Source organism: Scyliorhinus torazame, chromosome 18 (assembly GCF_047496885.1).
Source record: "Scyliorhinus torazame isolate Kashiwa2021f chromosome 18, sScyTor2.1, whole genome shotgun sequence".
Lineage (NCBI taxonomy): Eukaryota > Metazoa > Chordata > Chondrichthyes > Carcharhiniformes > Scyliorhinidae > Scyliorhinus > Scyliorhinus torazame.
The window spans coordinates 169,785,763-169,812,452 of NC_092724.1; the positions used below are offsets into that span (position 1 = coordinate 169,785,763).

General features: G+C 52.4%; 1 protein-coding gene across 3 annotated transcripts in view; it reads right to left on the reverse strand.

The window, feature by feature from the left end:
* The window catches only part of LOC140395746 (glutamine-rich protein 2-like), a 342,552-nt gene that overhangs the window by 51,345 nt on the left and 264,517 nt on the right, over nucleotides 1–26,690 (reverse strand). For 2 of the 3 annotated variants that reach the window (XM_072483896.1, XM_072483898.1), the window contains exons 8-16: nucleotides 24,599–24,689; nucleotides 18,834–19,037; nucleotides 17,054–17,176; nucleotides 15,251–15,298; nucleotides 9,277–9,414; nucleotides 8,358–8,476; nucleotides 7,420–7,488; nucleotides 5,341–5,433; nucleotides 4,392–4,595 (exon numbers count right to left, since the gene is read on the reverse strand). In XM_072483896.1, coding sequence (XP_072339997.1) covers nucleotides 4,392–4,595; nucleotides 5,341–5,433; nucleotides 7,420–7,488; nucleotides 8,358–8,476; nucleotides 9,277–9,414; nucleotides 15,251–15,298; nucleotides 17,054–17,176; nucleotides 18,834–19,037; nucleotides 24,599–24,689 — 1,089 coding nt within the window. The remainder of the gene's footprint in view (nucleotides 1–4,391; nucleotides 4,596–5,340; nucleotides 5,434–7,419; nucleotides 7,489–8,357; nucleotides 8,477–9,276; nucleotides 9,415–15,250; nucleotides 15,299–17,053; nucleotides 17,177–18,833; nucleotides 19,038–24,598; nucleotides 24,690–26,690) is intronic. The other variant, XM_072483897.1, reaches the window with a different exon arrangement.

The following is a 26,690-nucleotide window of genomic DNA, read 5'->3' on the forward strand; positions in this document are numbered from 1 at the left end:
TATGTGTATACTCAGTATGTGAGCAGTAAATGTGTGTACTCAGTATGTGCGCAGTAAATGTGTGTACTCAGTATGTGTGCAGTAAATGTGTATACTCAGTATGTGAGCAGTAAATGCGTATACTCAGTATGTGAGCAGTAAATGTGTATACTCAGTATGTGAGCAGTAAATGTGTATATTCAGTATGTGAGCAGTAAATGTGTATACTCAGTATGTGAGCAGTAAATGTGTGTGCTCAGTATGTGAGCAGTAAATATGTGTACTCAGTGTGTGAGCAGTAAATGTGTATACTCAGTATGTGAGCAGTAAATGCGTGTACTCAGTATGTGAGCAGTTAATGTGTATACTCAGTATGTGAGCAGGAAATGTGTATACTCAGTATGTGAGCAGTAAATGTGTGTACTCAGTGTGTGCAGTAAATGTGTGTACTCAGTATGTGAGCAGTAAATGTGTATACTCAGTATGTGAGCAGTAAATGTGAATACTCAGTATGTGAGCAGTAAATGTATATACTCAGTATGTGAGCAGTAAATGTATATACTCTGTATGTGAGCAGTAAATGTGTATACTCTGTATGTGAGCAGTAAATGTGTATACTCAGTATGTGAGCAGTAAATGTATATACTCTGTATGTGTGCAGTAAATGTGTATACTCAGTATGTGTGCAGTAAATATGTATACTCAGTATGTGAGCAGTAAATGTATATACTCTGTATGTGTGCAGTAAATGTGTGTACTCAGTATGTGAGCAGTAAATGTATATACTCAGTGTGTGCAGTAAATGTGTATACTCAGTTTGTGAGCAGTAAATGTGTATACTCAGTATGTGAGCAGTAAATGTGTATGCTCAGTATGTGTGCAGTAAATGTGTATACTCAGTGTGGGCAGCAAATGTGTATACTCAGAATGTGAGCAGCAAATGTATATACTCATTATCTGAGCAGTAAATGTGTATACTCAGTATGTGAGCAGTAAATGTATATACTCAGTATGTGAGCAGTAAATGTGTATACTCAGTATGTGAGCAGTAAATGCGCGTACTCAGTGTGTGTGCAGTAAATGTGCATACTCAGTATGTGAGCAGTAAATATGTATACTCAGTATGTGAGCAGTAAATGTGTATACTCAGTATGTGTGCAGTAAATATGTATACTCAGTATGTGAGCAGTAAATGCACGTACTCAGTATGTGAGCAGTAAATGTGTATACTCAGTATGTGTGCAGTAAATGTGTATACTCAGTATGTGAGCAGTAAATGTGTGTACTCAGTATGTGTGCAGTAAATGTGTGTACTCAGTATGTGAGCAGTAAATGTGTATACTCAGTATGTGAGCAGTAAATATGTATACTCAGTATGTGTGCAGTAAATGTGTATACTCAGTATGTGAGCAGTAAATGTGTATACTCAGTATGTGTGCAGTAAATGTGTATACTCAGTATGTGAGCAGTAAATGCGCGTACTCAGTATATGAGCAGTAAATGTGTGTACTCAGTGTGTGTGCAGTAAATGTGTATACTCAGTATGTGAGCAGTAAATGCGCGTACTCAGTATATGAGCAGTAAATGTGTGTACTCAGTGTGTGTGCAGTAAATGTGTATACTCAGTATGTGAGCAGTAAATGTGTATACTCAGTATGTGAGCAGTAAATGTGTATACTCAGTATGTGAGCAGTAAATGTGTACACTCAATATGTGAGCAGTAAATGTGTATACTCAGTATGTGAGCAGTAAATGTGTATACTCAGTATGTGAGCAGTAAATGTGTACACTCAATATGTGAGCAGTAAATGTGTATACTCAGTATGTGAGCAGTAAATGTGTATACTCATACTTGGGATAGGCAGGTGATTTGTGATGCAGAACAAGGCCAGCAGCGCGGGTTCAATTTCTGTACCAGCCTCCCCGAACAGGCGCCGGAATGTGGCGACTAGGGGCTTTTCACAGTAACTTCAGTGCCGTGTTAATGTGAGCCTATTTGTGACAATAAAGATTATTATTATTATTATTAAATGTCTGTACTCATTTTGCGAGCAGTTAACATGCTTACTCATCTGCGTACAGAAACACTAATGCAAGCAGCCACTGCATTGGTACATTAGGAACTAATGTACGTTTGCATTCAGCGCAGTCACTGCACACTCAGAACACAAACAACACGTGCTCTCAGTAACTGAGCTTTCAGCATGAAGGTGAAAATTCAACTTCCTAACTTGGAATTAGCCAGGGCGGTGAGTGCAGGATAATAATAATAATAATCTTTATTGTCACAAGTAGGCTTACATTAACACGGCAATGAAGTTACTGTGAAAAACCCCTAGTCTCCACAATCCGCCGCCTGTTCGGGTCACTGAGGGAGAATTGAGAATGTCCAAATTATCCAACAGCACATCTTTCGGGACTTGTGGGAGGAAACCGGAGCACCCGGAGGAAACCCACGCAGACACGGGGAGAACGTGCAGACTCCGCGCAGACAGTGACCCAGCGGGGAATCGAACCTGGGACCCTGGAGCTGTGAAGCAATTGTGCTGACCACTGTGCTACCCTGAGAGATGCAACATTGAGGAACCCCGACAATGGAATATTACCAGAAAATCAGATCTTTGGATGAAGAAGCCACAATCCATTCTCCAGTGATCCCCATATCACCCAGATAACCGCCCGGAGCCCATATCACCCAGATAACCGCCCGGAGCCCATATCACCCAGATAACCGCCCGGACAATCGTTTCGCCCAGACCCTCATTTCCCGTGGACCCCAATATTCAACCAGGGACCCCCACATCCTCCAGACATCCATATTCAGGGGCCCAAGTGAATTAAAGGAATCGCAGGAACTCCGTTTGGAATTCTGACTCCAACATGTGGCCATTGCTGAATATTCCAGATTAATCCGGATCTGGCTGAATTTGTCTGTTTTCTGAAAGCTGACAGTCAAATAATTTAAATCACTTCCTTTTACCAGGTCAGGTGTGGGTCAATTATGTCGGGAATTTGCGACATTGACTGAAGTCCACCTGCGATAAAGTGAAACAGCTCAGGAGCCGGAATCTCACTCGGGGACTGATCCTGGTTCAGGCCAGGTGTTGAGACGGGGGTTGGGTGGGTGTGGGGAGGGGGAGGGGGAGGGGGTGGGGAGAGGGGGCTGGGTGTGGGGAGGGGGAGGGTGAGTGGGAGAGGGGGGAGTGGGTGGGGAGAGGGGGCTGGGTTTGGGGAGGGGGAGGGGGAGGTGGAGGGGGAGTGGGTGGGGAGAGGGGGCTGGGTGTGGGGAGGGGGAGGGGGAGAGGGGGGAGTGGGTGGGGAGAGAGGGCTGGGTGTGGGGAGGTGAGGCTGTGGGGAGGGGGAGCTGGGTGTGGGAGGGGGAGGGGGAGTGGGTGGGGAGAGGGGGCTGGGTGTGGGAGGGGGAGGGGGAGAGGGGGGAGTGGGTGGGGAGAGGGGGCTGGGTGTGGGGAGGGGAGGCTGTGGGGAGGGGGAGCTGGGTGTGGGAGGGGGAGGGGGAGTGGGTGGGGAGAGGGGGCTGGGTGTGGGGAGGGGGAGAGGGGGGAGTGGGTGGGGAGAGAGGGCTGCGTGTGGGGAGGGGAGGCTGTGGGGAGGGGAGGCTGTGGGGAGGGGAGGCTGTGGGGAGGGGGAGCTGGGTGTGGGAGGGGGAGAGGGAGGGGGAGAGGGGGGAGTGGGTGGGGAGAGGGGGCTGGGTGTGGGGGGCTGCGGGTGTGGGGAGGGCGAGTGTGGGGGGGTGGTTGTTGGGAGGGGGGTGGGGCTGGGTGTGGGGAGGGGGGTCAAGTGCGGGCAGGGGGTGTGGGGCTGGGTGTGGGGAGGGGGGGGTCGAGTGTGGGGAGGGGGGGTTGGAAGTGGGGGGTGTGGAGCGGGGTGGGCTGTGGGGAGGGGGGCTGGGTGTGGGGAGGGGGAGGGGGAGAGAGGGGAGTGGGTGGGGAGAGGGGGCTGGGTGTGGGTGTGGGGCAGGTGTGGGGGGGTGTGGGGAGGGGGGTCGAGTGCGGGGAGGGGGTGTGGGGTTGGGTGTTGGGAGGGGGGGTTGGGTGTTGGTGGGGGAGTGGGGCTGGGTGTGGGGAGAGGGGGTCGAGTGTGGGGAGGGGGGTTGGAAGTGGGGGTGTGTGGAGAGGGGTGGGCTGTGGGGAGCGGGGCTGGGTGTGGGGAGGCGGAGGGGGAGAGAGGGGAGTGGCTGGGGAGAGGGGGCTGGGTGTGGGGCGTGTGAGTGTGGGGGGGCGGTTGTGTGCGGGGAGGGGGGGTGAGTGTGGTGGGGGGGTGGGGGGGTGAGTGTGGTGGTGGTGGGGGGGTGTTGTGGGGAGGGGGCCGGGGGCACATTCACTGCATGACTCAGGTCTTGTGCCTGTGCAGTAGGTGTTTTGTGTGTAAGTGACCGGTCTCCTCATACTCACGATTTGATGATTCTCTCAAACACTCTGCGAGGAGGGGATGATGCTGGACAGCCTATATGAAGAAGGGGCCTCATAAACGGACTCACTGCCTTGATTGAACCCTTAAAATGGCTCTGAACCCTCGCTATCTGCCTGCAAAGGTTAATGTGCAGACGTTGCATACACGTAATGTTCTTTTCCATTCTGGCTCTGCTTGTTCTCTGGCTGTTAATAGGGAAAGACGGTGTTAACATTCTCGGGATTGATCAAACAGCACGAGAGGCAGTGTGAGGGGACCATATTAAAAATATCTCAATCTATTAAAAACTTATTCTAATGCATTAAAACACAGTCAGTGAGCCGCGTCCTGGGAGCCTCAGCCACTCAGCATACTCTGTCAGATGTTTAACAGAGGTGAATACCAATGAGTTTAGCTGGAATGGGCCGTCCGGTATCTGAGTTTCCCCCCTCAACACACAGGGCCTGATACCCAGACATGGGGTGATTCTCATTATTCCTTAAGTACTCTGGTCAAAATTCATCAAGACAGATTTTGTCAAGAAACGTCAGCTGAGACCTGCTTGTCCTGACTTCTGTGAACTTTCCTGCCGGGTTTGGGGAAGTGAGAAATCCAGCTCGGCAGCTTGAGGAAAAACACCACATCTGGCCCACATCTGGCCCATTCGATCTGAGTGGTGTTGAACTCTAGGTTAAACAGCCTTTAACTGAGCTCAGCTTCCCCCAGCAGCGAACAGTCAGTCCTCTCTCCCACAGACAGGCCAGTGCGAGTGACATGTTTGGAACCTGAGGGTAAAACTGGCCATGGTTCACCCAGTTTGCACCATGAGGGGTTCTCACAGAGTAACATTACCCCTGATTGAACTGCGCCTTCCTGTAACCTGATGGGAACAAACTCTGTAACAGACGGGGGTTCCCTGCGAGGCTGTGTCAGAGGCTGTCAGTCACTTACCCTTTACTCCTTCGGCGAGAGTCATCAGCATCATAGCGATTGGAGCGATACCCCGGGGCGGGAGTGCTCGGGATTGCGAATGACAGCACATTCCTAAAGAGGAGGGACAAGTGGAAAGACAGAACCAGAAATAGACTCACATCCTGAAATGGTCACATCCATAATCCAGTTCAGCAACAAATTGCTGCGATGAAGGGTTAATGTCGTCAGGAACGGTTCGACTGTTGGGTTTGATCCTAATGAAATGTAAAGGACCACCCGGGGGCTCGACAGGGTGGATGCTGGGATAACGTTTCACCTCGAGGGAATAGCGGAATTCTCCATCGCCGGGATCCTCCAGTCCGCCGGCAGCAACCCCCCCCAGGGTTTCCCAACATTCCTGACGGCGTGGGGGTGGCCACAATGGGAAACGCCATTGACCGGTCTGCCGTACGGAGAATCCCGCTGTCGGCGAGGGAGCGCCGTGACGGAAAACCAGTCGGCCGTACGGAGAATCCCGCTGTCGGCGAGGGAGCGCCGTGACGGAAAACCAGTCTGCCGTACGGAGAATCCCGCTGTCGGCGAGGGAGCGCCGTGACGGAAAACCAGTCTGCCGTACGGAGAATCCCGCTGTCGGCGAGGGAGCGCCGTGACGGAAAACCAGTCTGCCGTACGGAGAATCCCGCTGTCGGCGAGGGAGCGCCGTGACGGAAAACCAGTCTGCCGTACGGAGAATCCCGCTGTCGGCATCTCCAATCGAACATGGAGATAGGAAGAGTTTTTCTCAGAGGATTGTTATTCTGTGTCTCCCTTTCCCAGCGAGAGTGGAGGCGGGCTGGTAGAATATTTGTCATCCTCAACTATGAAGATTCTCTCGTCAGTTAAGATTGTCAAGGACGGGGGGAGGGAGGAGGGTAGAGGCGAGAATGACCCCCCACCCTCAGCATCGTGATAGCCCCCACCCTCAGCACCGTGAGAGCCCCCACCCTCAGCACCGTGATAGCCCCCACCCTCAGCACCGTGAGAGCCCCCACCCTCAGCACCGTGATAGCCCCCACCCTCAGCACCGTGCGGATAGCCCCCACCCTCAGCACCGTGAGAGCCCCCACCCTCAGCACCGTGATAGCCCCCACCCTCAGCACCGTGAGAGCCCCCACCCTCAGCACCGTGATAGCCCCCACCCTCAGCACCGTGCGGATAGCCCCCACCCTCAGCACCGTGAGAGCCCCCACCCTCAGCACCGTGATAGCCCCCACCCTCAGCACCGTGAGAGCCCCCACCCTCAGCATCATGAGAGCCCCCACCCTCGGCACCGTGAGAGCCCCCACCCTCAGCACCGTGATAGCCCCCACCCTCGGCACCGTGAGAGCCCCCACCCTCAGCATCGTGAGAGCCCCCACCCTCGGCACCGTGAGAGCCCCCACCCTCAGCACCGTGATAGCCCCCACCCTCAGCACCGTGCGAGCCCCCACCCTCAGCACCGTGATAGCCCCCACCCTCAGCACCGTGAGAGCCCCCACCCTCAGCACCGTGATAGCCCCCACCCTCAGCACCGTGCGGATGGCACTGAGGGTGGTGGGGCTAACTTGTGCTTTATAAATCTATGTGGTTTTGATTTTTGTCTGATATCTTTTGTGTACCGTACAATTAACATCTAATTAACATACAATTAACATCTAATTAACATGCAGTTACCATATAATTAACAGTCATATTTTGGAATTAATCTGAGCCACAGTTTGGCCAATCAGGAGCTGAGCCACAGTTTGGCCAATCAGGAGCTGAGCCACAGTTTGGCCAATCAGGAGCTGAGCCACAGTTTGGCCAATCAGGAGCTGAGCCACAGTTTGGCCAATCAGGAGCTGAGCCACAGTTTGGCCAATCAGGAGCTGAGCCACAGTTTGGCCAATCAGGAGCTGAGCCACAGTTTGGCCAATCAGGAGCTGAGCCACAGTTTGGCCAATCAGGAGCTGAGCCACAGTTTGGCCAATCAGGAGCTGAGCCACAGTTTGGCCAATCAGGAGCTGAGCCACAGTTTGGCCAATCAGGAGCTGAGCCATAGTTTGGCCAATCAGCAGTGGAGAATGAGTTGTTACTTACGGGCCAGAGGGCAGCTTGATGTCCATCGGTCGGTCACAGGAGAGGCAGTGGAAATGGCTGATGAGCTGCCTGTGGAGAGAGGGCGGAGGGTGAATCAGACCCGGGGTGGGAGCAGCAACAGCCCGGAGATCCCGGAGATCCCGGTTCGGACAGCCCGGCGATCCCGGCCCGGACTGCCCGGACAGCCCGGAGATCCCGGCCCGGACAGCCCGGAGATCCCGGAGATCCTGGCCCGGACAGCCTGGAGATCCCGGCCCGGACAGCCCGGAGATCCCGGCCCGGTAATTGTTACTTAAAATATTTCTGCGATTCTCTGAAAATCAAAACAAAACTGGAAAAAAAAACAGACTTTACATTGGACAGAGAGTCAGTGTGTGTGAGGGTGTGTGTGAGGGTGTGTGTGAGGGTGTGTGTGAGGGAGTGTGTGAGGGTGTGTGTGAGGGAGTGTGTGAGGGAGTGTGTGAGGGTGTTTGTGAGGGAGTGTGTGAGGGTGTGTGTGAGGGAGTGTGTGAGGGTGTGTGTGAGGGTGTGTGTGAGGGTGTGTGTGAGGGTGTGTGTGTGAGGGGGTGTGTGAGGGTGTGTGTGAGGGAGTGAGTGATGGTGTGTGTGAGGGTGTGTGTGTGAGGGTGTGTGCGTGAGGGTGTGTGTGTGGGGGGGTGTGAGGGGGTGTGTGAGGGTGTGTGTGAGGGAGTGTGTGAGGGTGTGTGTGAGGGAGTGTGTGAGGGAGTGTGTGAGGGTATGTGTGTGAGGGTGTGTGTGTGAGGGTGTGTGTGTGGGGGTGTGTGAGGGTGTGTGTGTGAGGGTGTGTGTGTGAGTGAGGGTGTGTGTGAGGGGGTGTGTGTGAGGGTGTGTGTGTGAGGGTGTGTGTGTGGGGGTGTGTGAGGGTGTGTGTGAGGGAGTGTGTGAGGGATTGTGTACCATCGCTCTGATGAACTCACTTTTTCAGGGCTGCGGCTCCTTCCTGTCCGATGTCTTTGTTCTTCATCAGCTGTTTGCGAATCGCCCTCCATCGCTCCTCCAGCTGCTTCTTCAGAGGTTCCAACTCAACACGGTCCAGCTGGGAAAACACAGCAGAATATCACCCCCCGCTAGTCTAAATCACACCTACACCGCCCCCCCACCCACTGCCCCCCCGACCCCCCCACCCACTGCCCCCGACCCCCCCACCCACTGCCCCCCGACCCCCCCCACCCACTGCCCCCCGACCCCCCCCACCCACTGCCCCCCCAACCCCCCACCCACTGCCCCCCGACCCCCCCACCCACTGCCCCTCGACCCCCCCACCCACTGCCCCCGACCCCCCCACCCACTGCCCCCCGACCCCCCCACCCACTGCCCCCCGACCCCCCCACCCACTGCCCCCCCAACCCCCCCACCCACTGCCCCCCGACCCCCCCACCCACTGCCCCCGACCCCCCCACCCACTGCCCCCCGACCCTCCTACCCACTGCCCCCCGACCCCCCCACCCACTGCCCCCCGACCCCCCCACCCGCTGCCCCGACCCCCCCACCCGCTGCCCCGACCCCCCCACCCACTGCCCCCTGACCCCCCCCACCCACTGCCCCCCGAACCCCCCCCACTGCCCCCACGCCCCCCCACCCACTGCCCCCCGAACCCCCCCCCACTGCCCCCCGCCCCCCCACCCACTGCCCCCCGACCCCCCCACCCACTGCCCCACCGCCCCCACACCCACTTCCCCCCGACACCCCCACCCACTGCCCCCCGAACCCCCCACCCACTGCCCCCTGACCCCCCCCCCCCCACCCACTGCCCCCCGACCCTCCCCCACCCACTGCCCCCGCTGAACCAAACCCAACACGGTTAGGAGATAGAATCTGTGAAATGATTAGCATCACCTTGTGGTCCATTCCCTCGGACAGTCTCTCCAGGATGCAGCCCCAGTCCTTCTCCTGGATGCAGATCTTCTTCATCAAACCTTGAATCATTTTGTTGATCTGCTCGGTCACGGCATCAAACTGACAGCGGCTGACAGTCTGACACAAACAGGCATCTGTTACGCTGACCCGAAACCTACTGACCCCCAAAACCCCCCCCCCACTGCCCCCCAACCCCCCCCCACCCACTGCCCCCCCAACCCCCCCACCCACTGCCCCCTAACCCCCCCACCCACTGCCCCCCAACCCCCCCACCCACTGCCCCCCAACCCCCCCCCCCACTGCCCCCCAACCCCCCCCCACCCACTGCCCCCCCAACCCCCCCCACCCACTGCCCCCCAACCCCCCCCACCCACTGCCCCCCAACCCCCCCCACCCACTTCCCCCTAACCCCCCCACCCACTGCCCCCCAACCCCCCCCACCCACTGCCCCCAACCCCCCCCACCCACTGCCCCCTAACCCCCCCACCCACTGCCCCCCGACCCCACCCCCCCACTTCCACCCCTATCCCCCGCACTGCCACACTATCCCCCCCACTGCCCCCTAGCCCCCCCCCACTACCCCCAACCCCCACTGCCCCCCACACACCCCCACCAGGCCCCCTCACAGACGGCTCTCCGACCCCCCCACCCACTGCCCCCCCTATTCCCCCCACTGCCCCCTATCCCCCCACTACACCCTCCCCTCCCCCACTGCCCCCCGCTCACTCCCACCCGGCCCCCCTGATCCACCCACCCACGGCCACCCTGACCCCCCCCCATCCACTGGGTCTGGGTTGAAAGTTAAATGGATGGGGGAAGGGGGTGGGGTTGGAGGGTGGGCGAGCGCAGGAGAGTGGCAGTGGGTAGAGTGGGCGTAGGGGGATTTCTGGGGGTGGGGGGGGGGTAAGGATGTTGTGGCTCGTTGCTGGGTCCGCAGTTGGTTTTCGTTATTTATATTTCTGAAAATGCCTCCAATAAAATCTTTGAAAAGATGTTGGGTGAGAGCGGATTGGCTGACCTGTGCAGCCAATAGGACCAGTGGAAAAGGGCGCCTGGCTTTTCAAAGCCTCCAAATGGTTCTATCCACAGCTGGAGCGGAGGGAGCCAATCAAACAGCTAACAGAGAGTCTGTCCTTTAAAAGCACTTGTCTTTGCAGGGGCAGGCCAGACGATTTCGGCGGGAGAACAGCTGGTGAGTCAGTTTCAGCGGGAGCAGTGCGGAAGTGGCTGCTGGGAGGTAAGTCTGTCCTTGTCGTGTCCACTTGTCTTTGCAGGGGCAGGCCAGTCGAGTTCGGCGGGAGTGGAGCTGGCTGGTTAGTCAATTTCAGCAGGAGCTGAGAATTTTTTTTTTAAAATTAGTGTTTTAGGCGGGAACAGGAAGTCGACCCGCGGACGTCTGGGAAGACCCTCACCAATAAATTCTGGTGGAGAGGAAACCCGAGACACTACACGTGTAGTGTCTCCCACCCGCCCTCCTCCTCTAACCTAATAATAAAACCCATTGGTGTGAGGTAAGTACCATATTTTATTATATTATTATTATTTTTTATAAAAAATTTAATTTAGTTGTTAGCCAGATCTTGGTAGAAAGTTAGAGGAATGGCAGGGAAGGGATTGCAATGTTCCTCCTGCAGGATGTTTGAGGTGAGGGATGCAGTTAGTGTCCCTGCTGATTTTACCTGCAGGAAGTGCTGCCATCTCCAGCTCCTCCAAGACCGAGTTCGGGAACTGGAGCTGGAGTTGGAAGAACTTTGGATCATTCGGGAGGCAGAAGGGGTCATAGATAGCAGCTTCAGGGAATTAGTTACACCAAAGATTGGAGATAGGTGGGTAACTGTAAGAGGGACTGGGAAGAAGCAGTCAGTTCAGGGATCCCCTGCGGTCGTTCCCCTGAGAAACAAGTATACCGCTTTGGATACTTGTGGGGGGGGGGACTTACCAGGGGTAAGCCATGGGGTACGGGCCTCTGGCACGGAGTCTGTCCCTGTTGCTCAGAAGGGAAGGGGGGAGAGGAGCAGAGCATTAGTAATTGGGGACTCTATAGTCAGGGGCACAGATAGGAGATTTTGTGGGAGCGTGAGAGACTCACGTTTGGTATGTTGCCTCCCAGGTGCAAGGGTACGTGATGTCTCGGATCGTGTTTTCCGGGTCCTTAGGGGGGAGGGGAAGCAGCCCCAAGTCGTGGTCCACATTGGCACTAACGACATAGGTAGGAAAGGGGACAAGGATGTCAGGCAGGCTTTCAGGGAGCTAGGATGGAAGCTCAGAACTAGAACAAACAGAGTTGTTATCTCTGGGTTGTTGCCCGTGCCACGTGATAGTGAGATGAGGAATAGGGAGAGAGAGCTTTTAAACACATGGCTACAGGGATGGTGAAGGCGGAAGGGATTCAGATTTCTGGATAACTGGGGCTCTTTCTGGGGAAGGTGGGACCTCTACAGACAGGATGGTCTACATCTGAACCTGAGGGGCACAAATATCCTGGGGGGGAGATTTGTTAGTGCTCTTTGGGGGGGTTTAAACTAATGCAGCAGGGGCATGGGAACCTGGATTGTAGTTTTAGGGTAAGGGAGAATGAGAGTATAGAGGTCAGGAGCACAGATTTGACGTCGCAGGAGGGGGCCAGTGTTCAGGTAGGTGGTTTGAAGTGTGTCTACTTCAATGCCAGGAGTATACGAAACAAGGTAGGGGAACTGGCAGCAGGGTTGATACCTGGGACTTCGATGTTGTGGCCATTTCGGAGACATGGATAGAGCAGGGACAGGAATGGATGTTGCAGGTTCCGGGGTTTAGGTGTTTTAGTAAGCTCAGAGAAGGAGGCAAAAGAGGGGGAGGTGTGGCACTGCTAGTCAAGAGCAGTATTACGGTGGCGGAGAGGATGCTAGATGGGGACTCTTCTTCCGAGGTAGTATGGGCTGAAGTTAGAAACAGGAAAGGAGAGGTCACCCTGTTGGGAGTTTTTTATAGGCCTCCTAATAGTTCTAGGGATGTAGAGGAAAGGATGGCAAAGATGATTCTGGATAAGAGCGAAAGTAACAGGGTAGTTATTATGGGAGACTTTAACTTTCCAAATATTGACTGGAAAAGATATAGTTCGAGTACAATAGATGGGTCGTTTTTTGTACAGTGTGTGCAGGAGGGTTTCCTGAAACAATATGTTGACAGGCCAACAAGAGGCGAGGCCACGTTGGATTTGGTTTTGGGTAATGAACCAGGCCAGGTGTTGGATTTGGAGGTAGGAGAGCACTTTGGGGACAGTGACCACAATTCGGTGACGTTTACGTTAAGGATGGAAAGGGATAAGTATACACCGCAGGGCAAGAGTTATAGCTGGGGGAAGGGCAATTATGATGCCATTAGACGTGACTTGGGGGGGATAAGGTGGAGAAGTAGGCTGCAAGTGTTGGGCACACTGGATAAGTGGGGCTTGTTCAAGGATCAGCTACTGCGTGTTCTTGATAAGTATGTACCGGTCAGGCAGGGAGGAAGGCGTCGAGTGAGGGAACCGTGGTTTACCAAGGAAGTGGAATCTCTTGTTAAGAGGAAGAAGGAGGCCTATGTGAAGATGAGGTGTGAAGTTTCAGTTGGGGTGATGGATAGTTACAAGGTAGCGAGGAAGGATCTAAAGAGAGAGCTAAGACGAGCAAGGAGGGGACATGAGAAGTATTTGGCAGGTAGGATCAAGGAAAACCCAAAAGCTTTCTATAGGTATGTCAGGAATAAGCGAATGACTAGAGAAAGAGTAGGACCAGTCAAGGACAGGGATGGGAAGTTGTGTGTGGTGTCTGAAGAGATCGGCGAGTTACTAAATGAATATTTTTCGTCAGTATTCACTCAGGAAAAAGATAATGTTGTGGAGGAGAATGCTGAGACCCAGGCTATTAGAATATATGGCATTGAGGTACGTAGGGAAGAGGTGTTGGCAATTCTGGACAGGCTTAAAATAGATAAGTCCCCGGGACCTGATGGGATTTATCCTAGGATTCTCTGGGAGGCCAGGGAAGAGATTGCTGGACCTTTGGCTTTGATTTTTATGTCATCATTGGCTACAGGAATAGTGCCAGAGGACAGCAAATGTGGTCCCTTTGTTCAAAAAGGGGAGCAGAGACAACCCCGGCAACTATAGACCGGTGAGCCTCACGTCTGTAGTGGGTAAAGTCTTGGAGGGGATTATAAGAGACAAGATTTATAATCATCTATATAGGAATAATATGATCAGGGATAGTCAGCATGGCTTTGTGAAGGGTAGGTCATGCCTCACAAACCTTATTGAGTTCTTTGAGAAGGTGACTGAACAGGTAGATGAGGGTAGAGCAGTTGATGTGGTGTATATGGATTTCAGCAAAGCGTTTGATAAGGTTCCCCACGGTAGGCTATTGCAGAAAATACGGAGGCTGGGGATTGAGGGTGATTTAGAGATGTGGATCAGAAATTGGCTAGCTGAAAGAAGACAGAGGGTGGTGGTTGATGGGAAATGTTCAGAATGGAGTACAGTCACAAGTGGAGTACCACAAGGATCTGTTCTGGGGCCGTTGCTGTTTGTCATTTTTATCAATGACCTAGAGGAAGGCGCAGAAGGGTGGGTGAGTAAATTTGCAGACGATACTAAAGTCGGTGGTGTTGTCGATAGTGTGGAAGGATGTAGCAGGTTACAGAGGGATATAGATAAGCTGCAGAGCTGGGCTGAGAGGTGGCAAATGGAGTTTAATGTAGAGAAGTGTGAGGTGATTCACTTTGGAAGGAATAACAGGAATGCGGAATATTTGGCTAATGGTAAAGTTCTTGAAAGTGTGGATGAGCAGAGGGATCTAGGTGTCCATGTACATAGATCCCTGAAAGTTGCCACCCAGGTTGATAGGGTTGTGAAGAAGGCCTATGGAGTGTTGGCCTTTATTGGTAGAGGGATTGAGTTCCGGAGTCGGGAGGTCATGTTGCAGCTGTACAGAACTCTGGTACGGACGCATTTGGAGTATTGCGTACAGTTCTGGTCACCGCATTATAGGAAGGACGTGGAGGCTTTGGAGCGGGTGCAGAGGAGATTTACCAGGATGTTGCCTGGTATGGAGGGAAAATCTTATGAGGAAAGGCTGATGGACTTGAGGTTGTTTTCGTTGGAGAGAAGAAGGTTAAGAGGAGACTTAATAGAGGCATACAAAATGATCAGGGGGTTGGATAGGGTGGACAGTGAGAGCCTTCTCCCGCGGATGGAAATGGCTGGCATGAGGGGACATAGCTTTAAACTGAGGGGTAATAGATATAGGACAGAGGTCAGAGGTAGGTTCTTTACGCAAAGAGTAGTGAGGCCGTGGAATGCCCTACCTGCTACAGTAGTGAACTCGCCAACATTGAGGGCATTTAAAAGTTTATTGGATAAACATATGGATGATAATGGCATAGTGTAGGTTAGATGGCTTTTGTTTCGGTGCAACATCGTGGGCCGAAGGGCCTGTACTGCGCTGTATTGTTCTGTGTTCTATATGAGAGAATGTAAAATCTGCCTTTGTTGGAGCAGAGAATATTGGGAGGAAATTTGATCGCTATGATCAAGATTCTGAGAGATTTCGGTACAGCAGCTGGGGGTAAACATCCCAGTCACTGACCAGTCACAGCAGGCCAGAGTTGGAACAATGTTTTCTGTTAAACACAGAGTTGTTGGGATGTGGAATGGGCCTGTGATCAGTAACATTGAGGAAGGGAATGGGTAAATACGTACAGGAGAGGTTTTGGGGAAGGAAGTGAGCTGGATTGGACAGTTATTCACAGACAGTTTATACCCAACCTGAGTACTGACCAACCATGACCGTCACACACTCAGCCACAACAATGCTGCTCTAATGTCTGCTTTCGACAATGCTCACGTTCCTGATCCCGTTCCCGATCTCAGAGCCTCACAGCAGCAAACCTCTGGTCCCAAAACAAACCCCAGGAACATCAGCATCTGGTCAAAACTCACCTCTTCAATACACTTCCTCTCCAAACGACTTATAGAATCCGTCAGAGCCTGAAAATGGAGAAGACAAATTAGCGAAAATTAAATTAAATTCAGATGACAGCACCCATCAAAAATAATACTCAGCACCCACTGAGAATACTCAGCACCCACTGAGAATAATACTCAGCACTCACTGAGAATACTCAGCACCCACTGAGAATAATACTCAGCACCCACTGGGAATAATACTCAGCACTCACTGGGAATAATACTCAGCACTCACTGGGAATAATGCTCAGCACTCACTGAGAATAATACTCAGAACTCACTGAGAATAATGCTCAGCACTCACTGGGAATAATACTCAGCACTCACTGAGAATAATACTCAGCACCCACTGAGAATAATACTCAGCACCCACTGAGAATAATACTCAGCACCCACTGAGAATAATGCTCAGAACTCACTGAGAATAATGCTCAGCACTCACTGGGAATAATACTCAGCACTCACTGAGAATAATACTCAGCACCCACTGAGAATACCCAGCACCCACTGAGAATAATACTCAGCACCCACTGAGAATACTCAGCACCCACTGAGAATACTCAGCACCCACTGAGAATACTCAGCACCCACTGAGAATAATGCTCAGAACTCACTGAGAATAATACTCAGCACCCACTGAGAATAATACTCAGCGCCCACTGAGAATACTCAGCACCCACTGAGAATAATACTCAGCACCCACTGAGAATACTCAGCACCCACTGAGAATACTCAGCACCCACTGAGAATAATGCTCAGAACTCACTGAGAATAATACTCAGCACTCACTGAGAATAATACTCAGCACTCACTGGGAATAATGCTCAACACTCACTGGGAATAATGCTCAACACTCACTGGGAATAATGCTCAACACTCACTGGGAATAATGCTCAGCACTCACTGGGAATAATGCTCAGCACTCACTGAGAATAATACTCAGCACTCACTGGGAATAATGCTCAGCACTCACTGAGAATAATACTCAGCAGCCACTGAGAATAATACTCAGCAATTACTGAGAATAAGACTCAGCAGTCACTGAGAATAATACTCAGCAGCCACTGAGAATAATACTCAGCAATTACTGAGAATAATACTCAGCACTGGGTTTGCAAATCCAGAGCCCCAGTTTGTGGCAGGTGTGAATCTTAATTGTGTGATAGCTGTACAAACTGATGACAAACCTCAGGCAACGTTCTGTTCGCAGAACAACCTGGAGTCCTCATCATAAACTCCATTCTATAAATCCAGATAATGCCTGCTGTTTATCGGAAGCACTCTGTACTGGTGCACAGGAAGCAACAACATTTCACCCTCAGACCCCCATGGAACCCAATCCAACTCTTTCTGTGAACAAAGAACAACAAAGAAAAGTACAGCACAGGAACAGGCCCTTCGGCCCTCCAAGCCCGTGCCGACCATGCTGCCTGACTAAACTACAATCTTCTACACTTCCTGGGTCCGTATCCCTCTATTCCCATCCTATTCATGTATTTGTCAAGATGCCCCTTAAATGTCACTATCGTCCCTGCTTCCACCACCTCCTCCGGTAGCGAGTTCCAGGCACCCACGACCCTCTGCGTAAAAAAACTTGCCTCGTACATCTACTCTAAACCTTGCCCCTCTCACCTTAAACCTATGCCCCCTAGTAATTGACTCCTCTACCCTGGGGAAAAGTCTCTGACTATCCACTCTGTCTATGCCCCTCATAATTTTGTAGACCTCAACACACAAGATGATGGAAGCATTCAGTTGATTCTCTGAGTCACCCACCTCAATATTTTTCTGGTGCAGTTGATCGCCCTGTAACAGTTGGCTGGTAGTTTGATTGAGCCGCTCGCATTCTCCCTGTAGCTGCAAAATGTTATCCTGGAGCTGGCTCTGCAGTTCCAAATCCTGCAACAATGGAAAGAACTGGAGCTGAAGACACGGCAGCATTGTGCAGAGAAGGGGGCGAGGAGAAGGGAGATGGCCCGAGAGGAGGGTGTAAATTTGGGAGTGAGGGGTGTGTGGATGGGGGACAGGAAGCTGGATGGTAATGGACTGTGTGCATACTCCTCCCCGGTGCTCGTTTATTATCCCCCTGATCGCATTCTGCTCTGGCCTGGATCTGGTTGTCTGTGGAGAGATGGTGCCAACAATCGTGTTGAAATGCTTCCTTAGCAGGTGATAAAATGCTGCTCAATTTATTTATCATGAAAAATGCTACCCAGGGGATTGAATGGAAAGTGTCGGCAATGGTAGGAAATGGACTCAGTGACAGAAAGTATTGAACAGTTTTTTATCTGACTGGATGGAACTGTGTTAGGACACCTACTCTTCTGGCTGTAAGAACCTGAACTTGGGGGCACGTGGCAGAGATTTTAGATGACATGGAGACGAGGAGGATAGAAAAAGAATATCAGGAGGGCATAGGCAGGTGGGCGGAATGAGCAAACACACAACAGATGAAAATTAACACAGTGATGTATTCTGTTCTGAACATTAAGGAGAGACAATATAAATTAAACGGTACAATTTTAAAAAGGTGTCGAGGCAGAGAGAGTGATGGGAATGCAGGTATAGAAACCTTTAAATTTGGCATGAAAAATGGGGCAGATGATAGAAAAACGTTCAGGTCATTGGCTTTATTAATAGAGTGAGCCGAACTTTGTCAAACATGGAGAGACAGGAGGAGCTGAGAATTTTCTCCTTGAAACAGAAAAGATGAAGTAAAGATTTGATAGAGATGTTCCAATACTCAATACCTGCCGTCAAATAAATAAGGAGCAACGGTTATATTGGCAGGAGGATCAATTATCAGACAGATTTTAAATATAAGCCCAGAGGGGGAGGTGAGGGGATCTCTCATCCGACAATTGAATTCTGATCGGAAGGCACTGGCTGCAAGGGCGGTGGAAGCAGATCAGTAATAATTGTCAGATGGTACTGATCAAGCGGGAAGCTTACACCGGGGACAGAGCAGGACAAAGTGGGACTGATTACACAACTTTCTCCAGGAGTCCAAAATGTACAATGCGGTTGAATGTCTGGCGTCTGTGCGCCATAATTCATTAGTAAACATGAAGGAATTTGGAAAGGAGAGTCAAAAACAAGGTTTATTTACTGGAAGAAGGTTATAAATAACAGTCGCAGTCGGGAGGACTCTGCACCCCGACCCCGACCTGGGCTGGTGTTGATGGTCCTGAGATCAGCAGCCCGCTGACGGGGAGCTCGTACTCGAGGCTCACGGGGAGGTTAATCGGGTCGGCCCCGTCGATCCCGTGGGGGTTTAACACATTCTATGATTCTTCAGATGTGTGTGGGATGTCTGTTGGCTTTGTTCCAGTACAGCTGACTACACAGTGAGAGGTTCACATCTCCAGCACAATTTCATCACAGTCAGCAATATTCCACATTAACTGCCTATTAATATCCCAACAGGCCTACAACAAGGTTCCTGTCACCAATAACGTTTCTGTTTGGCTGGAGGAGAACTAACAGCAGAGGTGATGTCTGTCGTCCGAAGCGGATTTGTTGAATAATCCTGCTCAGCTGAGCTGCTGCCATATACCTTCGCAATGTCTCCCGTTGAGTCGACCAGGGTGTTCACTGTGCCCTGCAGTTTCTGAAATCTCTGACACAGATTGCTGGCATCTTGACTGACATCCAAACTGCAGACAGGACAGGTAGCCTCCACCTCCAGGCCCAGGCTCATACCCAGCAGAGCACAGGAAGAACTCATGATTTTCTCCAGGACTGGCCCTAACTTGTTTAACTGTGGAAGAAGCACAGAATCAGTAATCCCATCCTGCAACAGAGCAACGATTAAAACTAGGATGGTAATGGGTCGGGGAGGGCAAGGTGTCGGAAATACACCAGGAGTTGAAAGAAGAGGGGGAAGCGCTGGTAGAAGAGTTGAAGGGTAAATGGGAGGAGGAGCTGGAGGAGGAGATCGAGGAAGGTCTGTGGGCTGATGCCCTGGGTAGGGTTAATTCCTCCTCCTCGTGTGCCAGGCTCAGCCTGATACAATTTAAGGTGGTCCACAGAGCGCACTTGACGGGGGCGAGGTTGAGTAGGTTCTTTGGGGTAGAGGACAGATGTGGAAGGTGCTCAGGGAGCCCGGCGAACCATGTCCATATGTTTTGGTCATGCCCGGCACTGGAGGGGTTCTGGAGAGGAGTGGCGGGAGCAATATCTCAGGTGGTGAAAGTCCGGGTCAAGCCAAGCTGGGGGCTAGCAATATTTGGAGTAGTGGACGAGCCGGGAGTGCAGGAGGCGAAAGAGGCCGGCATTCTGGCCTTTGCGTCCCTAGTAGCCCGGCGAAGGATCTTGCTAATGTGGAAGGAGGCGAAGCCCCCCAGCCTGGAGGCCTGGATAAATGATATGGCTGGGTTCATAAAGTTGGAGAGGATTAAGTTCGCCTTGAGAGGGTCTGCGCAGGGGTTCTACAGGCGGTGGCAACCGTTCCTAGACTACCTCGCGGAGCGTTAGAGGAAGGTCGGTCAGCAGCAGCAGCAACCTTGGGGGGGGGGGGGGGGGGTGGAGGGGACGTCCTGGGAGGGGGGGGGGGCGAGGGGGAGGGGGGACAGCCTGGGAGGGTGGATGAGCAAGAGATAACATGAAGGGTTGGGGAAACTGGCACGTACGGGTGAGGGCCAGTGTACAAAGCTGTGTAAATATATCATTTTGCCATGTATATATCTTGCTCTGTGCGATTTCTCGTTTTTTTTTGTTACGGGGGGTGGGGGGGGGGGGGGTTATTGTTTGTAAGGGAGAAAAATTCTGTTAAAAAACTTTAATAAATATATATATTTTTTTAAAACTAGGATGGTACCTGTGCACACCAGAATGGATAGTGCCCAGTGGACAGGCAAATTCCACTGATCCTCAATCATGTCCAGCTGCTCCTAGTCTGACCCAGAAGGAGTTATACAGATAGTTATGTCACTGACTTAGAGCAAGAGATGGTCGGGACCCAGGCACAATTATTCGACTACGACAAAGCGTCATAGATAGGAGTTATAGAGATGTGGTCACATCCAAGGTGCAGGCAGACAGATGGGTGAGGCAGTCAGTGCAGGAATCCCCTGTGGTTGTCCCCCTCTTAAACAGGTATACCCCTTTGGATACTGTCGGGGGGGATAGCCTATCAGGGGAAAACAGCAGCAGCCAGAGCAGTGGCACCACGGCTGGCTCTGATGTTCAGCAGGGAGGGTCAAAGCGCAGAAGAGCAATAGTCATAGGAGACTCTATAGTCAGGGACACAGATAGGCGCTTCTGTGGACGTGAAAGAGACTCCAGGATGGTATGTTGCCTTCCTGATGCCAGGGTCCAGGATGTCTCTGAACGGGTAGCGGCTATCCTGAGGGGGAGGGCAAACAGGCAGAGGTCGTGGTACATATGGAAGGATGCTTTTCTAATTGGAGGGCTATGACCAGTGGTGTTCCGCAGGGATCAGTGCTGGGACCTTTGCTGTTTGTAGTATATATAAATGATTTGGAGGAAAATGTAACTGGTCTGATTAGTAAGTTTGTAGACGACACAAAGGTTGGTGGAATTGCGGATAGTGCTGAGGACTGTCAGAGAATACAGCAGGATTTAGATTGTTTGGAGACTTGGGCGGAGAGATGGCAGATGGAGTTTAATCCAGACAAATGTGAGGTAATGCATTTTGGAAGGTCTAATGCAGGTAGGGAATATACAGTGAATGGTAGAACCCTCAAGAGTATTGAAAGTCCGAGAGATCTAGGAGTACGGGTCCACAGGTCACTGAAAGGGGCAACACAGGTGGAGAAGGTAGTCAAGAAGGCATACAGCATGCTTGCCTTCATTGGCCGGGGCATTGAGTATAAGAATTGGCAAGTCATGTTGCAGCTGTATAGAACCTTAGTTAGGCCACACTTGGAGTATAGTGTTCAATTCTGGTCGCCACACTACCAGGAGGATGTGGAGGCTTTAGAGGGTGCAGAAGAGATTTACCAGAATGTTGCCTGGTATGGAGGGCATAAGCTATGAGGAGCGGTTGAATAAACTCGGTTTGTTCTCACTGGAACGACGGAGGTTGAGGGACGACCTGATAGAGGTCTACAAAATTATGAGGGGCATAGACAGAGTGGATAGTCAGAGACTTTTCCCCAGGCTAGAGGAGTCAATTACTAGGGGGCATAGGTTTAAGGTGAGAGGGGCAAGGTTTAGAGTAGATGTACGAGGCAAGTTTTTTACACAGAGGGTAGTGGGAGCCTGGAACTCGCTACCGGAGGAGGTGGTGGAAGCAGGGACGATAGTGACATTTAAGGGGCATCTTGACAAATACATGAATAGGATGGGAATAGAGGGATACGGACCCAGGAAGTGTAGAAGATTGTAGTTTAGTCGGGCAGCATGGACGGCACGGGCTTGGAGGGCCGAAGGGCCTGTTCCTGTGCTGTACATTTCTTTGTTCTTGTTCTTTGTATATCGGTACTAACGACATAGGCAGGAAGGGGCATGAGGACCTGCAGCAGGAGTTCAGGCAGCTAGGCAGAAAGTTAAAAGACAGGAGGACCTCTAGGGTTGTAATCTCGGGATTACTCCATGTGCCACGTGCCAGTGAGGCTAGAAATAGGAAGATAGAGCAGATAAACACGTGGCTAAACAGCTGGTGTAGGAGGGAGGGTTTCCATTATCTGGACCACTGGGAGCTCTTCCGCGGCAGGTGGGACCTGTATAAGAAGGACGGGTTGCATCTAAACAGGAGAGACATAAATATCCTGGCCGCGAGGTTTGCTAGTGTCACACGGGAGGGTTTAAACTAGTATGGCAGGGGGGTGGGCACGGGAGCAATAGGTCAGAAGGTGAGAGCATTGAGGGAGAACTCGGGAATAGGGACAGTGTGGCTCTGAGGCAGAGCAGACAGGGAGATGTTGCTGAAAACAGCAGGATTGGTGGCCTGAAGTGCATATGTTTTAATGCAAGAAGTATTACGGGTAAGGCAGATGAACTTAGAGCTTGGATTAGTACTTGGAACTATGATGTTGCTGCCATTACAGAGACCTGGTTGAGGGAAGGGCAGGATTGGCAGCTAAACGTTCCAGGATTTAGGTGTTTCAGGCGGGATAGAGAGGGATGTAAAAAGGGTGGCGGAGTTGTGCTACTGGTTAGGGAGGATATCACAGCTGTACTGCAGGAGGACACCTCAGAGGGCAGTGAGGCTATATGGGTAGAGATCAGGAATAAGAAGGGTGCAGTCACAACGTTGGGGGTTTACTACAGGCTACCCAACAGCCAGTGGGAGATAGAGGAGCAGATAGGGAGACAGATTTTGGAAAAGAGTGAAAACAACAGGGTTGTGGTGATGGGAGACTTCAACTTCCCCAATATTGACTGGGACTCACTTAGTGCCAGGGGCTTAGACGGGGCGGAGTTTGTAAGGAGCATCCAGGAGGGCTTCTTCAAACAATATGTAGACAGTCCAACTGGGGAAGGGGCGGTACTGGACCTGGTATTGGGGAATGAGCCCGGCCAGGTGGTAGAAGTTTCAGTAGGGGAGCATTTCGGGAACAGTGACCACAATTCAGTAAGTTTTAAAGTGCTGGTGGACAAGGATAAGAGTGGTCCGAGGATGAATGTGCTAAATTGGGGGAAGGCTAATTATAACAATATTAGGCAGGAACTGAAGAACCTAGATTGGGGGCGGATGTTTGAGGGTAAATCAACATCTGACATGTGGGAGGCTTTCAAATGTCAGTTGAAAGGAATACAGGACAGGCATGTTCCTGTGAGGAAGAAGGATAAATACGGCAATTTTCGGGACCTTGGATAACGAGAGATATTGTAGGCCTCGTCCAAAAAAAAAAGGAGGCATTTGTCAGGGCTAGAAGGCTGGGAACAGACGAAGCCTGTGTGGAATATAAGGAAAGTAGGAAGGAACTTAAGCAAGGAGTCAGGAGGGCTAAGAAAGGTCACGAAAAGTCATTAGCAAATAGGGTTAAGGAAAATCCCAAGGCTTTTTACACGGACATACATCCTGGTAAATCTCTTCTGCACCCTCTCTAAAGCCTCCACATCCTTCTGGTAGTGTGGCGACCAGAATTGAACACTATACTCCAAGTGTGGCCTAACTAAGGTTCTATACAGCTGCAACATGACTTGCCAATTCTTATACTCAATGCCCCGGCCAATGAAGGCAAGCATGCCGTATGCCTTCTTGACTACCTTCTCCACCTGTGTTGCCCCTTTCAGTGACCTGTGGACCTGTACTCCTAGATCTCTCCGACTGTCAATACTCTTCAGGTTTCTGCGTATTTACTGTATATTCCCTGCCTGTATTAGACCTTCCAAATCGCGTTACATCACATTGTCGAAAGCCTTCTGAAAGTCTAAATAAACCACATCCACCAGGTCTCCCTGGTCAACTCCACTAGTTACATCTTCAAAGGATAACCCGCACTATCCACATTCCCCTCCATATCCCACACTTCCCGATATCCCCTCCATATCCCACACTTCCCGATATCCCCTCCATATCCCACACTTCCCGATATCCCCTCCATATCCCACACTTCCCGATATCCCCTCCGTATCCCACACTTCCCGATATCCCCTCTGTATCCCACACTTCCCGATATCCGCTCCATATCCCACACTTCCCGATATCCCCTCCGTATCCCACACTTCCCGATATCCCCTCCGTATCCCACACTTCCCGATATCCCCTCCATATCCCACACTTCCCGATATCCCCTCCATACCCCACACTTCCCGATATCCCCTCCATATCCCACACTTCCCGATATCCCCTCCGTATCCCACACTTCCCGATATCCCCTCCGTATCCCACACTTCCCGATATCCCCTCCATATCCCACACTTCCCGATATCCGCTCCGTATCCCACACTTCCCGATATCCCCTCCGTATCCCACACTTCCCGATATCCCCTCCATATCCCACACTTCCCGATATCCCCTCCATATCCCACACTTCCCGATATCCCCTCCATATCCCACACTTCCCGATATCCCCTCCATATCCCACACTTCCCGATATCCCCTCCATACCCCACACTTCCCGATATCCCCTCCGTACCCCACACTTCCCGATATCCGCTCCATATCCCACACTTCCCGATATCCCCTCCATATCCCACACTTCCCGATATCCCCTCCATATCCCACACTTCCCGATATCCCCTCCATATCCCACACTTCCCGATATCCCCTCCATACCCCACACTTCCCGATATCCCCTCCGTACCCCACACTTCCCGATATCCCCTCCGTACCCCACACTTCCCGATATCCGCTCCATATCCCACACTTCCCGATATCCGCTCCGTACCCTCGCTCCAGTTGCTGACCTGTTGCTGAATCCGGCCTCCACCCTTGCCGCAAGTGTCCTGGAACGAGCGCATTTCTTTCAATTCTTCATCAATTTTCTTCACCATATTCCTGATCAAGAACATGGAGATTAAACAATTAAACAATGCTTGCCCCAAATACTTTTTCAAATAAACAGATGGGGCAAAATTCTCCAGTATCGGCGCGATGTCCGCTGACTGGCACCCAAAACGGCGCAAATCAGTCGGGCATCGCGCCGCCCCAAATCTTTGGGGGCTGAGCCCCAACCTTAAGGGGATAGGCCGGCGCCGGACGAATTTCCGCCCCGCCAGCTGGCGGAAAAGGCCTTTGGTGCCCCGCCAGCTGGCGCGGAAATGACATCTCCGGGCGGCGCATGCGCGGGAGCGTCAGCGGCCGCTGACAGTTTCCCGCGCATGCGCAGTGGAGGGAGTCTCTTCCGCCTCCGCCATGGTGGAGACCATGGCGAAGGCGGAAGGAAAAGAGTGCCCCCACGGCACAGGCCCGCCCGCGGATCGGTGGGCCCCGATCGCGGACCAGGCCACTCTGGGGCACCCCCCGGGGTCAGATCGCCCCGCGCCCCGCCTTGTCCCGCCGGTAAGGTAGGTGGTTTAATCTACGCTGGCGGGACAGGCATTTTAGCGGCGGGACTTCGGCCCATCCGGGACGGAGAATCGCGGGGGGGGGGGGGGGTTCCCGCCAACCGGCGCGGCGCGATTCCCGCCCCCGCCGAATATCCGGTGGTGGAGAATTTGGCAACCGGCGGGGGCGGGATTCACGCCAGCCCCCGGCGATTCTCCGACCTGGCAGGGGGTCGGTGAATCTCGCCCCAGATAACTGAATAAAGACAGGTCTATAATCCAATATACAAACAGGCAGAACAATTGACACATATATAACACCTTTAACATAGAGACGACTGTCAGAATGTTCCCGAGTCTCAGAGGTCCTGGGCGGAAATCTCCGTCGGCAGAATGGTGAAATGCGATTGGGTGGAGAATTGGTCTTGACGGCGAAATCGTGGCGGGCGTCAGGTTCAAATTGCAATTCTCCGTCGCCTCGACACGGCGTCAATGCGTTCCACTGCACACGTACAGTAAACACCGCTTGTATATCGTCAGTGCGCCTGATTCTCCGGGGCCTCCGCCATTCTCCACCTCCGCTGGGCACATTCCTCATGGCGAGGTTCACTTGTACATTTAAAAATCGGAAAACAGGCGCCCTGGCTGCTGAGGGAGGGAGAGGAGGTCGGACACGGAGAGCTGACCGTGGGCTGCTGGTCCTGACACTGGCCGGGGGCAGGGGGGTGACCAGGGGCTGGGCCGTGGGGTCTGGGTGAGACTCTGGGACCTGAAGGCAGCCATTTTGATGTGCACTACCCACAGTGCCACCTGGTGGTGCACCGTACCACTGGCTGTATGGGAACCCACACCCCCCCCCCCACCTCCCCCCCCCCCCCCCCCCCCCCACCCCCACCAACCTCACCCCCCCCCAACCAACATCCCCCCCCAACCGTACAGAGTAGCCCTTCCAGAGGTGCGCCGGAAAAGGGCCTGGAGCATACAGCTGGCATTGGAACCACCATCTGACTGTACCCCTGGCAACAGGGCTGGGTGCCAGGACGGGAGGCCCCAAGGTTTGGGCATCGATAGGCCAGAGATGTGGCGATGGGAGACATGCAGGGGCGAGGTCCACAGTGCCAACCATGGTATTTCACACCCAGCAGACAGTAGATATTGGAATACAGCCAGCAATGCTGCCTTCCTGCTGGTCGCCGCAGCCCTGGGGGTGCCCTGTGTCTGTACGAGCTGGAGCTGCTTGAGGAGGAGGAAGTTAGAACATAGAACATTACAGCGCAGTACAGGCCCTTTGGCCCTCGATGTTGCGCCGACCTGTGAAACCACTCTAAAGCCCATCTACACTATTCCCTTATCGCCCATATGTCTATCCAATGACCATTTGAATGTCCTTAGTGTTGGCGAGTCCACTACTGTTGCAGGCAGGGCATTCCACGCCCTTACTACTCTCTGAGTAAAGAACCTACCTCTGACATCTGTCTTATATCTATCTCCCCTCAATTTAAAGCTATGTCCC